The 11,398-nt window shown below is 39.0% G+C and overlaps 1 protein-coding gene across 1 annotated transcript; it reads left to right on the top strand.

The window, feature by feature from the left end:
- The first annotated feature begins 9,402 nt into the window (after window positions 1-9,402).
- Window positions 9,403-10,360, top strand: LOC126751453 (protein dj-1beta). The gene is made up of 3 exons (XM_050461726.1): window positions 9,403-9,662; window positions 9,735-10,054; window positions 10,129-10,360. The coding sequence occupies exons 1-3, from the start codon at window positions 9,420-9,422 to the stop codon at window positions 10,277-10,279; spliced, it is 714 nt and encodes a 237-aa protein (XP_050317683.1). The 5' UTR covers window positions 9,403-9,419; the 3' UTR covers window positions 10,280-10,360.
- The last annotated feature ends 1,038 nt before the right edge of the window (window positions 10,361-11,398 follow it).

Below are 11,398 nucleotides of genomic sequence, written 5' to 3'. Positions count from 1 at the left end.
TTGAATCAAACCCCAGACACCTCATTTTCAGACTTCTGTGCGACCGAGAGGTTGAAATGGAATGGGGTAGCGCACGTGCTCCATGAAATGTGAATAGGTGAACCCCACAAGGTGGAGTTCTTTCTCCTCTTCTATGAATCCTGGTCACGACCTGCTTAAAAAACTTGGAGATCGTGGCTGCAGGGTGATTGCCTATGCAGACGATGTAGTACTTAAAGTCAAAGGAAGTGGTCTCGCCGTCAACCGAAATAAAACCGAGATAGCTTTACTTACTAAATGATATAAGATGCCGGTGGAAGCGCTGCTGCAAATGGGAGATATCCGTCTGCAGCTGGTGGATACAGCGAAATATCTAGAGCTCATTCTGGATAGGAAGCTTTCATGGAAGGAGAATATCGAAGAGAGAGCATAAAAGGCATCGATGGCCTTATATTCTTTTAGCTTTACGACTCCATAGTCAAGCTCACTATTTTCTATGGAGTCTTTATGTGATGGAGGGCTCTAGAAAAGACCACACTTGCAAAGAAACTCAACAGCGTTCAAAGGACGGCGTAAAATTTCTTAGATCATGGAATAATCAAACCGAACTCTCTATGGAAAAAGAAGAGGGGGAAACAACTCAACACTTCCTTCTTGACTGTCCTTATCGCTAAATACTGGTCCTTGATGGAGATTTATCGCCAAAATTCGAATTAAGTTCATCAATGCATTGTTACTGACTTAATCCACGTCTAAAGTTGTGAAAAATAATAATTATAATAATTTTCGCGTGTTAATTTCATTTTTTGTTCAAGATGAATATTTTAAGTTACTATAAAGAACACATATAGCGCTCCTATGTGAAAACGTTCTGAGTTTACGTTAAAGTCCAGAATTTCCAGGTTGAAATCCCCAAAATATAAAAGGCAGCCTACGTATTTCACACAGTTTGGCAGCATAGAAGCATAGTTCCATATATAGAGAACAGAATGTCCTTACGAGATTCATAAAATGCCATTACCTGACGAAAAAGAGACATATTTTTGAAATCAGTGTTAGTTGAAAAGCAAAAACGCCAGAATACTTAAAGTGTTGATGAGCTCGAAACAAAAGTGTTTGACTCAGTCCATGTCCTTTTTTCCTTAAGAAGCAGTTCATTTATCGGAACTGTCGATATGGGATAACTATGAATACAGCTGCCATAGAAACTGATCGATGGACCTGTGAAGGGTATTATAGCTTAGGTGCAGGCAAAGTTAACGTTTTACCTTATTTCATACTGTAGTTTGCTATTTTAGCACGAATATTTCTAAATCGTTAAAAGCCATTCACCCAAGCTACCAGTGCCTTGCATTCTCGTAGTCCCTTTTTCAACTAAAATGAAGTATCAAATATTAACTTAGAGCCGTTTAGTTTATGTAGACACCAGTGTCTTGAGAACAGTTCATCTGTAATCATATTGGTGCCGTAACATCCTTTGTCCAAATACCCAAACTCTTTTCCATTCTCCTCAACAACACAATATTTTACATATTAAGCCACACCCTTCCACATTTCCCTTCTAATAAAAGCATACGCTTGTAAATTTCCATCAAATATTGGCAATTATGAACTCAACATTTTCCCTTTCAGTTTTAATAGCCTCATTTCCACAGTTGCCTAACAACAAAAACAAGCAAAAAAGCATATTCATGCATTGAAGTTTTTCCTCCATTGTCTTTCAACGACAAACTCTCACTCTCACTATGCATAACTGCTGCAACAAAATAGCAGCGGTTGATTTGTGGGCAAGTAAAAAGTTGTAAGTATGTACCGCCATCAAACTAAGTAGCAATCTATCACTTTTTCCGTCAATACCCTTCATTCATCATTTGTTTTTGCAAGAATCTGTATGGCCACAATTTGTCGGCTTCTTCTTCGCCTTTGTTTATTTTGAAATTTTTGCACCAAAGCTATAAAAGTCAAACTTGCCACATAAGTCATTGCTCTGTTGCAAAGGCGGGAAAAAAGCGAAAATATAATAATAAAAAGAAATAGAAAGAGGAGAAAATTGAAAAGTAAACTACAATGACGTTGCTTAAAAAATGCACAAAGGTAAAGTGCATGCAAAAAGAAAATTTTCATTTTCATTGAAAAACTTTTCATGTAAATTTCAGGCATCAAAATATCTCCGTTTAACATCTGTGATCATACCCAATGAAGAATTTTCCGAATCGTATCCCTGCTGATATACAGAAGTTATCACACATCCCTCTAGCGGTTGTCGCAAGAGCCCTCAATCTCAGATCACAGGATCATATGATTGGCACTGAAGAGCACTGAAGGTCATGGACCGCCCGCCGATTCGTATCCCTAGAAATACGAACTTGGAAGTCTTCAAGGAAACTCTAGGGCAAGGTGGCAGCGACAAACCAGTGTGATAGCACTCGGCGAAATCACCGACAAGAGTGAAGGAACTCGATGAAAAAATATTTGTGTTGAGACCTATCCGAACGTGTCCTTTGGCGTAGGTGAATGAATGTGAGTGATAGCACTCGGCGAAATCAACGTCAAGAAGTGTGGCCGCAAGCCGATTTTCACCTTGCGCTGTGGCGCGCCGCATTTTCGCTCGTATCTCGGGAACGGTTCGTCCTTCGGCCATGATCACATATACCATTTCGGTAGCAAATGACGTGACAAATAACTTTTATTTTATACATTTTGCCATGAGATGCGTATTTCAGGCGCTAGGTAGACAATTTCACGATTTTAGGCGAATTTTCGAAATTTCAAAGCCGGAGTTGAGGTTAAAGATGCAATCCGATCTCAAAAGAAAAGTTGCATTGGAATCAGGAAGTACTAAGGCAACTTTTCCGCACTATTAGAAATCCCGAATCGAAAAAAGTCCGGAATCGACCCACCCTACTGTATAGCATGATCGCAAGGCCTATTTTCACTTAAGGAGCGATTGATTTGGCATCGAAGGCAACACAGATTTCGATAGGTCTTCAAATATTGAAGCTGCAAAGACTCGCCTGTCTCTGGGCCCAACCGCAGCACTTGAAGTCATACTGGAGCTCACACCGCTGCACCTAATGATAAAACCGACAGCGAAGCATATCATGCTGCTCTTTGCAGAAGAGGGGTTTGGCAAAGGGTAAATAATTCACATATTTTCAATGAAGGCTTTAGGGAAGACATATCACTGGCCCTTCTACCAAGAGACGGCGTTACGAAGAGGGTTAACTTCACAAAGAAGTTTAAAGTTACTCTCAGTAATGAGGCAGAGTGGACTAATTACATGCTGTTCCTACTACTGAGAAGCAGCACTTTCCAGTGGTACACTGACGGCTCGAAAACATCGAAAGGAATTAGCAGGCACTGCATACCAAGCTATTCATAGCTTAGGCAAAGTTGTTCAGAATGATCCGTAGAACATTTTCCGAATACGGCATTTCCAGGCAAACGTACATCAGATAATTTCTAGATGATTGTGAAAAGTGACCAGTCCGAAACTTTTAATGTTGTTAATATTATTGAACCAAGCCATATCTGAAAGGTTGCCAAGCTCGAGAAAACCATTATAGTTTGACTTAAGTTACGTCAAAGTAAAATAAAATTTAGATAAAAAGAGTTTTCTTCTCACCGAAAGAACCTTTCGTAATATATCTCAGATACGAGTAAAATATGCGCCACCACCACCACAGCTCTCATTGTAATTTAATCTTTGTAAATCAGGCATATAACGAGTACGAAAGCTGCGTGCACAGCTTTCAACTCATTAAACATTGTTTTCAGTTTTTCAGTGTTCGATAACAATTCTGTTAATTCGCCAAAAATTCCCCAAGGGCCCGAAAGTAACCCAAGGCACTGGAAGCCAAGCAAAGCCAGACTTTTCAGTCTCAACCCACATGCGTACGCGAAAGTTGCACGCTTATCGTGCAACGCATATGCTTGTGAAGACACGGTGCATTTGTTAGTTGCATAATCACAGTCATCATTTTTGAAATGAACAACTTGCCGCAGCAGCAACAAGAACTCGCCACAGCAAGCGGCAATCAATGCACACACACACATTATCCAGCACCTTTAATGGACGTCTTTGATTGTTTTCGCATGCGTGTTTAGCTGTTTTTTTTTATACACACGCAACATTTTGCACAATGTGTAACTGCATTGTTCACATAACGGTTGTTTGAAGCGGTACAGAGTTAAGCTAATCAAAATTATCAGAATAATCAGACGCAACGATTTGGATGATCAGCTGTCAGTCTTGTTTGTGCGGATGCACCACATAACTGTGTTTCTTAAAACGACTGACAAATGTTCTGCGATTAATGTCGAAACGTCAAGAATTGAAGACATTTTTCACAGACAGATCATTAAAAAAGTTGTCTAAGCATGACAACGCCAATGGTAGCCTTGGTTGGCTGGTTGGTTGAAAAGGGAGGCGCAAGAGCGCCCGACCTCATGCGGCCGTACTTACGCCTGTTGTGGTCCCGGGTGGTAACTAAATTAAGCCTTATCCAGAAACTCAGTGGATTTTGTAAAATACCTTTTTTCATCCCTGCTGCCCAATGGTTCTTAAGTTGGCATATTGGAAGCTGTGGAATATGTCCATTTTCATGGTTTGTCCGCCATCAAAACTATCCCAAAGTAACTTTGAAGTATGCTATGTGTTGCTAGTGTTCCAAGAATTGAGATGTTCCTTAGGGTCCATTGCTTCAAACAACCCTTGATGGTGTTGAATGGCCTGGAGCTGCTTGTTGGCATTGTCTCCCGTCTGCATTTTCATTTCCTTCTATTCCTATATGCCTGGGTACCCAGTTGTTACCGAGTTATCTACTAAAAGTCTAGTTATTGCCTGCTGCATAACCTAACGTGCTAAGACTTGCTGGTTAGAACAGAAGCTCACTTGTCGCCTACTCTTAAGCCAATAACAGGCCTGAAAGACTGAATTGTAGTCATTTAATTTGAAGCTACTGTATTACTACAGAAAAAGCGTGCTCCTGTTCCTGTTTCACCCGTCAGCAAATATGTAGACTTCGGAGTTGGAACTATCGATCACAGAACTATTGGTCCAATCTTCTCGCCATAGTAGGCGTAGTTTTCATTGCGCCTGTAATCCCCATCAAGCGGGACCGTTGCACGTGTTCCAGGGGTTTAATACGTCAAGCTAATGCCATCTACAATACCACTGCACCATACGTTAGTATTAAGCTAAGATATTTTACAGAGCTCGAGAATACAAAAGTTCTACTTCAATAAGAATATTGAATTGCGAAGTTTTCGTCCTTCTTGTGAAGAGACAGTTTTCTCCGGATTAACAGTTAGTCCATAAACCAGTGCTCTGGCCATTTGGCGGAAATCTCAAGGGCCCTTTCTATGCGCCGGGATAGGCGTTTAAGATTCAATCTTCAATGGAGGACAGCGATGGTCTGCGTGGAGTCCACATAGTAGACGATCTTGAAGTTTTCCCAGTCGAGGAAAGATATTAATTCATCGTCCAAGTGAACTAAAGAAAGGGGGATAGAATGTCGTCTTGCAGAGAGCCACAAGTGATCTGCTGAGCGATTCTTATAACCTGCCCATCGTATAGTATATGGTTGTCTATTACTTAGCATATGGCTTAACCAAACTGGTTCTGATTAATGGCAAAGGAGCGATGGCCGGTAATAGTTCAGCCGTGCTAGCGTTGTTGAATGCACCTTCCACGTCAATGAATGCCGCTAAAGTGAATTCTCGTCTTGTTCTTGTCCCAACTTTATTATGTAGGGCGGTGATAATCGACTTCCCTTTGACGTACACGCGATGCCTGAACTCAAACCGATTTGATGGAATTTTTCGGTCAGAACTAACACAACACCAACTACAAAGAGATCACAAAATCTCCATCTAGGCATGTTGGGTATTTGTCTTCTGTTTTCAAATTTTTGTGTCAACATCAAAGAGACGTTCCAAATAACTTTTACATTCGACCTGTGTTACCCTTCCCCTACACGAAATTCTACCTTGTGACTCTCAGAAAGTGATGAACATCACTTTTTCTGACAGTTAAAATAGTCTTCATCTTTTTAGAGCAAGTTCACTGGGTGATGCTCTCTATTACAACTGATTATGGATCTTTGACATATACCATGTTGCGCCGACGATCCCGAGACGATACAGAAACTTCTCTGGATTAAACCGTGTCAAACACGAATCTACTGCTTGGGCTCTGGTATCAGTGAATTTTTGTCACATTATCCTACCTCGTAGTTAAATTAATTTAAGTCAAATTGGCTCCCAAATATCCTCCAATAACGAATTTTGATTTCCAAGCACATATTTTTGTTGACAATTTTTGCAGACATCTTGAAATGTAATTATTTCCGAACATAGAATTATCAAAAGTATTGAATGTTCGACTCCGCACGAACTTCATCGTTGCTTACTTTTTCACTGCATTTCTTTCTTTTGCTTGTTTTTCACTGCTTTTATGGCAGGTTTACATGCATTTTTGGCAATTGCCTTGGACACTTTTACACTGCTCTCGGTCGTGGCGCGCACTTTTCGGCCCATTTTGGTACGGTTTCGGCATTTCGGACTTTCGCCGCACTGACTACTGATGCGACTGTTGATTAAGTTCCAATGAAAAAATTCTTGCTGCGTGCTGTGTTGATTTCTTTGATTCTTCTGCTGATTATTTCTGCAGTTTTTGTTTGCGTTCTTCTTGTGGTTGTTTAATCATTGTTGCTGTTGTTGTTGTTGTTATGTTTTTCAGCACATTTTATTGCTTTTCGGGCCACGCCAATTTAGTCGCCCGATAGGGTTAACCACGCATTCCAGCCTACTGCCGCTTATGCTCCACCTATCGCTGTCATGTCAAGTTATCTCGACCCAAGCACTGACAACATAATATTATGGCCAATTAGTGGCCGAAATTTAGTATATGCAACCTGTGCAAGTCCTCACACAAGTTTCGGCTTCCCATATTTTTGATTTATCTTCATTTTTTTTTTTGTGCGGCATTGAGTTTACGTATGCAGCAGGACTGTAATGCTGCGCGTGTACTCGGCGCAGTGCGAGTGTTTTTCTCTTTTATTATTTTTATTGCTTTTATTATTGCTTTTACACGTTTTGACGCTTCTTCCCTCGAGCGATTGGTACCTTAATTAGCGCTTAATGCCGCAATTGTATACAATTTTCCGCAATTGCTGCTAAGGCGCATGTGTATTGCCCCGTTCCTACATATTAGGAAGAAGGCGAACTGTTTACTTTTTCTTGCCTAATTAATTGCTCTATTCCCGAAGCATCTGAGTTCACTTATACAGCGTTCTCCTCCCAGCGCGTTCACACAGCATTTTACTTGATTATTAGCCTCGCTTGAATATTCCTTTCCACTGCGGATTGCATTTCCATTTAATGTGCTTCTCAAAGCAACGTTTAACTCACATTTTAGCCACACCCATGCGCATCGGTAGGTTGACATTCGCTTAAGTCAGCCAATGACCAAGTAACCCAATCTAGCGCAACTATCACTTGCAACAGTTGTCACCGAACGCACTGCGGCGCACACGATGTGTCAGTGGCATAAGAGTATGCGATCAATCAATCAAAGCAATCACGTGGCTCATGCAGCGAGCAGCTAACGGACGCGTTGGTAGAACTCGCTGTAGAATACTGTATGTATAACCTCACTTTTTCTGTTATTACTTTTCAATCATATGTTTTAGATATAGTCGAAGAATGCGTGATCTCATTAGAAATGGCTTCAAGCCTCTTCCGTATTAGACTTGTATGGATGAGCTGATAAAGTTGTTGGGGAGGGCACGCCTACCGAAATTTCATCCAATTAGAAGCGATTCGGTTTTCCGATGTCTTCTTGCGTTCTGGCGTTGGTCCCTTGGACTTTCAATGCACTCAGCAAGATCCTTCTGACCCAGAATGTACCGTGAGAACTCTTCCGAGCAACTGGCTCTTAGAAAAGTCAATCTCTCCGCAATTATGAATGTTCTGCCTGCACATTGTTCAAAAGGTTTACATGAAGAACGTCTAAACATTCTTTCGTATGCCTTTTTTTCAAAACTGCATGGAAAAAGGTTTTAGTAGTTTTTGGGTAACACAAAGTACGAAAATCTGTGCAAGTGAGATTTATCGATGTTGGCTAAATCAGGACCTAACCTAAGCTAATCCAACTGTGGCAGACGTGACAAGGCAATCGCAAATTCGAATTTGCGTTCAATCTTTCTTTCAAAACAGAGTTTAAGGGTTGAACAAAGGTTATTTATGGACTTCAGGGTAAGATACACTTTTTTGTTATTTATCCTATCACACGCTTTTGCCAACATTTCATTGAAGAAACCACTTCAAGTAAAAACTTTGAAATTGTTAGAAAATAATAGTTTAACTTCCTACAGCATATCAAATGCTGCATCTAACGATCAATCAATCTTTGTATCAATCAAAGTGTCAAAGGCGTTTGGCGCATTAATCCAAGACGCTGTAGAGACATGCAGTTGGTGACCAATAACGTGAAAGTCTTAAAGACTGATAAGAAGAAAAATGTGCTGGAAAAAAAGTTAATGAGACTTAAATGCCATTATGTCAATATCTATACGCATAAAAATCTCACAGAAATCAATTTCATTAAACGATTGATTAAAAAACGTAAACTAATTTGAGGTTATGTTGAATATTTAGGCAGAATAAAAAAGGTACATACATGTATACAAGTATGTGGGTAAAAGGAGTTTTTCTTTCTTTTAATTTTTTGAATTCAATTCTACTCTTTCCGAGGAGCTCCGTTTTTACAAAATATTCTTCAAATCTCATACTATGACATACCATTTTTTCAATATATAAAAATTATCAAATGGGCCTTGTTTTACAGGAACTAAGCCTTTCATCCTTAACTAAAAATCGCATTGCTGATAAACATGTTTCAGAGACAATGTTGCTAAACAGTAGCCAATATTGCGGCAGCTACAATTTTAACAGAGAACTACAAAGAACGTTTATTATGACAGAGAACGTTTATCATAGAGAAAGTTCACGGCGCGGAACGTAAAAATATCTAAAAGAACGTTTATAATAGAGATGCACGACTGCGAACATTTGATAGATTCGTTTATACATAGGCAGCTTCACAATTTTAACATTGTTTACAATTCGTTTATCCGAGAATATGAAGAACAGAAATATAATTTACGGCATATGATGGCAAGGCATATATGCCGAAGCAGAGAATATGAAGAGACTCCCAACGAAGAATTTCGTTTTGTTTGTTTATATTTACGTTCTCTTTACTTTACGTTCTCTGGCCGAGTACCCCTGCGAAAAATTACGATATCTGAAACGTTCTCTGTATAAACATTTCTGCTTATTATTTGTACCTGGCAACGTCTAATAAAAATATCCCAAAATCAGTTGATTATGCCAATTTGACACTGGTCTAAATATTTTATACCTAATAAAAACAAATGTTTGTCGCCTTGAGAAGGTCATTATTTAATAATCGCGAACTAAACAAAATTTGTACACAGTTTGCAAACAAAAAAAGTACAGCAACAAAAACTAAATTCGGTGTACTTTCGAGTAAAACTCATTGGAATCTCAGCTACAGCACTACTTGCAACATGTCTAAAACAGCATTGGTTATATTAGCACCCGGCTCCGAAGAGATGGAATTCGTTATAGCCGCAGATGTTTTGCGACGCGCCGGGGTAAGTGAAACCACGATAAAGTAATATATTGGGTTATTTTTAAACACAAGCAACACACACAACTACATAAAGGTTAAGGTCACCGTTGCCGGCTTGGCTGGTGTTGATGCAGTGCAATGCTCACGCGATGTATGCATTGTACCAGACACATCGCTTGATATAGCTAAGGGCGGCCTTTACGATGCTATTGTTTTACCCGGTGGTCTTGGTGGCGCTAAGGCAATGTCTGAAAGTGCCGAACTTGGTGCACTGCTCAAGGAGCAAGAAGCGGCAGGACGCATTGTGGCGGCGATATGTGCGGCACCAACAGCACTCTTAGCACATGGCATTGGCACTGGCAAAAATTTGACTTCATATCCGTCGGTTAAGGACAAATTGGTAGAAACATACAAGTATGTACACATTGTTTCAACATGTAAATCAAGACATAAATAAGTAATTACATAAATTTTATTATATTGTATAGATACGTTGACGATCAAAAAGTTGTGCAAGATGGTAATTTAATTACGAGCCGTGGTCCTGGTACAGCTTTTGATTTCGGTTTAAAACTGGCTGAGGTATTGGCTGGCGCTGATAAAGCCAAAGAAGTAGCCAAAGGTATGCTCTTGGCGTAAGACTGCTAAGAAAATTCAAAATTGATGTAATGTTTGCGAATTCAATAAGATTGAAATAAAATCGAAAGCTTTAAACTGTAATACTGTGATGAAAAGTGATTTTGAAATAATGAAATTCAATCTGCTGAGAAAAGTGGGGTTAATTTGTGCAAGAAATTTGCAAGTTTTTGTGAAGTTTTGTGACAACACAGTGAAAATTTCTTATTAAAACCAATGCTTCATTCAAGTATGACATTCGAAGCATGTTATGCAAACCTTTTATGCAGAAATATTAAAAAATATGTGATGCAGCAACTGTTTGAACGTGTCTCGAAAAAAGAGCGTTGTATGGTGCTTAATATAAAAATCACCGATCCAAACGGGGCTAGATCGCCGAAAAAACAGCGCTTGGCCGGAAAAAATACGTGTCAACCCCGGTAACGTAGAACCGGTGGTCGTTTATCATCCGAAATGAAAAAATCAATGTTAGTTCGTTAGATGACATAAAAATTATTAAAAAAATATGAAAATTACTCCTAGTAAATTACATACATATGTATGTACAGAGAGAGCGTTCAAAATTTCAAATGCATCCTTACGGAAGTTTTGAAGTTATGAGGGCCAGACACCTCACTAAAAGTTGCCAAAACACAACAATATTGTTTGGTTTATTTATTTTTCTGCAATTTCCTTGGAGACCTCCATACAAGCTTCTAACCTGTGAAATTGATTTTAGAAATTGAACCCTCAACAGTAAAATCGACCAAGCAGTTTCCAATCCCACATTGAACATAAAAAAACCTTGTTTGTCTTTTTATTACAATTTTTATTTATGTTTTTACGCGATTTCTTTAATTTATTGGTTTTTTCTTGTTTGTTAAGATTCACTTCTATATATATACGTTTCATTTCTCTTTCCGTTGTTTTACGTTATTGTTGTATAATATATATTTAATTGTCATAATTATCTTATACATTATATATACATATACATATGTATGTTGCATGTATACATGTATAATTGTTATTATGTATAAATAAATATGCAGATAATTTATTACCCACACACTCTCGGCATATGCTTCTATTTACGCTACTTGCTCGCTCCTAAATTTCAGTTGAAATATCAAATATTACCAT

The sequence above is a fragment of the Bactrocera neohumeralis genome, chromosome 2, assembly GCF_024586455.1.
Source record: "Bactrocera neohumeralis isolate Rockhampton chromosome 2, APGP_CSIRO_Bneo_wtdbg2-racon-allhic-juicebox.fasta_v2, whole genome shotgun sequence".
In the NCBI taxonomy this organism is placed as follows: domain Eukaryota; kingdom Metazoa; phylum Arthropoda; class Insecta; order Diptera; family Tephritidae; genus Bactrocera; species Bactrocera neohumeralis.
The sequence above is the reverse complement of the archived record's forward strand: the minus strand, read 5'-3'. Positions and strand labels throughout refer to the sequence as shown.

Coding starts and splice junctions, on each gene's coding strand:
- LOC126751453 (XM_050461726.1), top strand. CDS start 9,420: ATGTTTGTCGCCTTGAGAAGGTCATTATTTAATAATCGCGAACTAAAC. Junction 9,663..9,734: donor ATGTTTTGCGACGCGCCGGG/GTAAGTGAAACC, acceptor AACTACATAAAG/GTTAAGGTCACCGTTGCCGG. Junction 10,055..10,128: donor AAATTGGTAGAAACATACAA/GTATGTACACAT, acceptor TATATTGTATAG/ATACGTTGACGATCAAAAAG.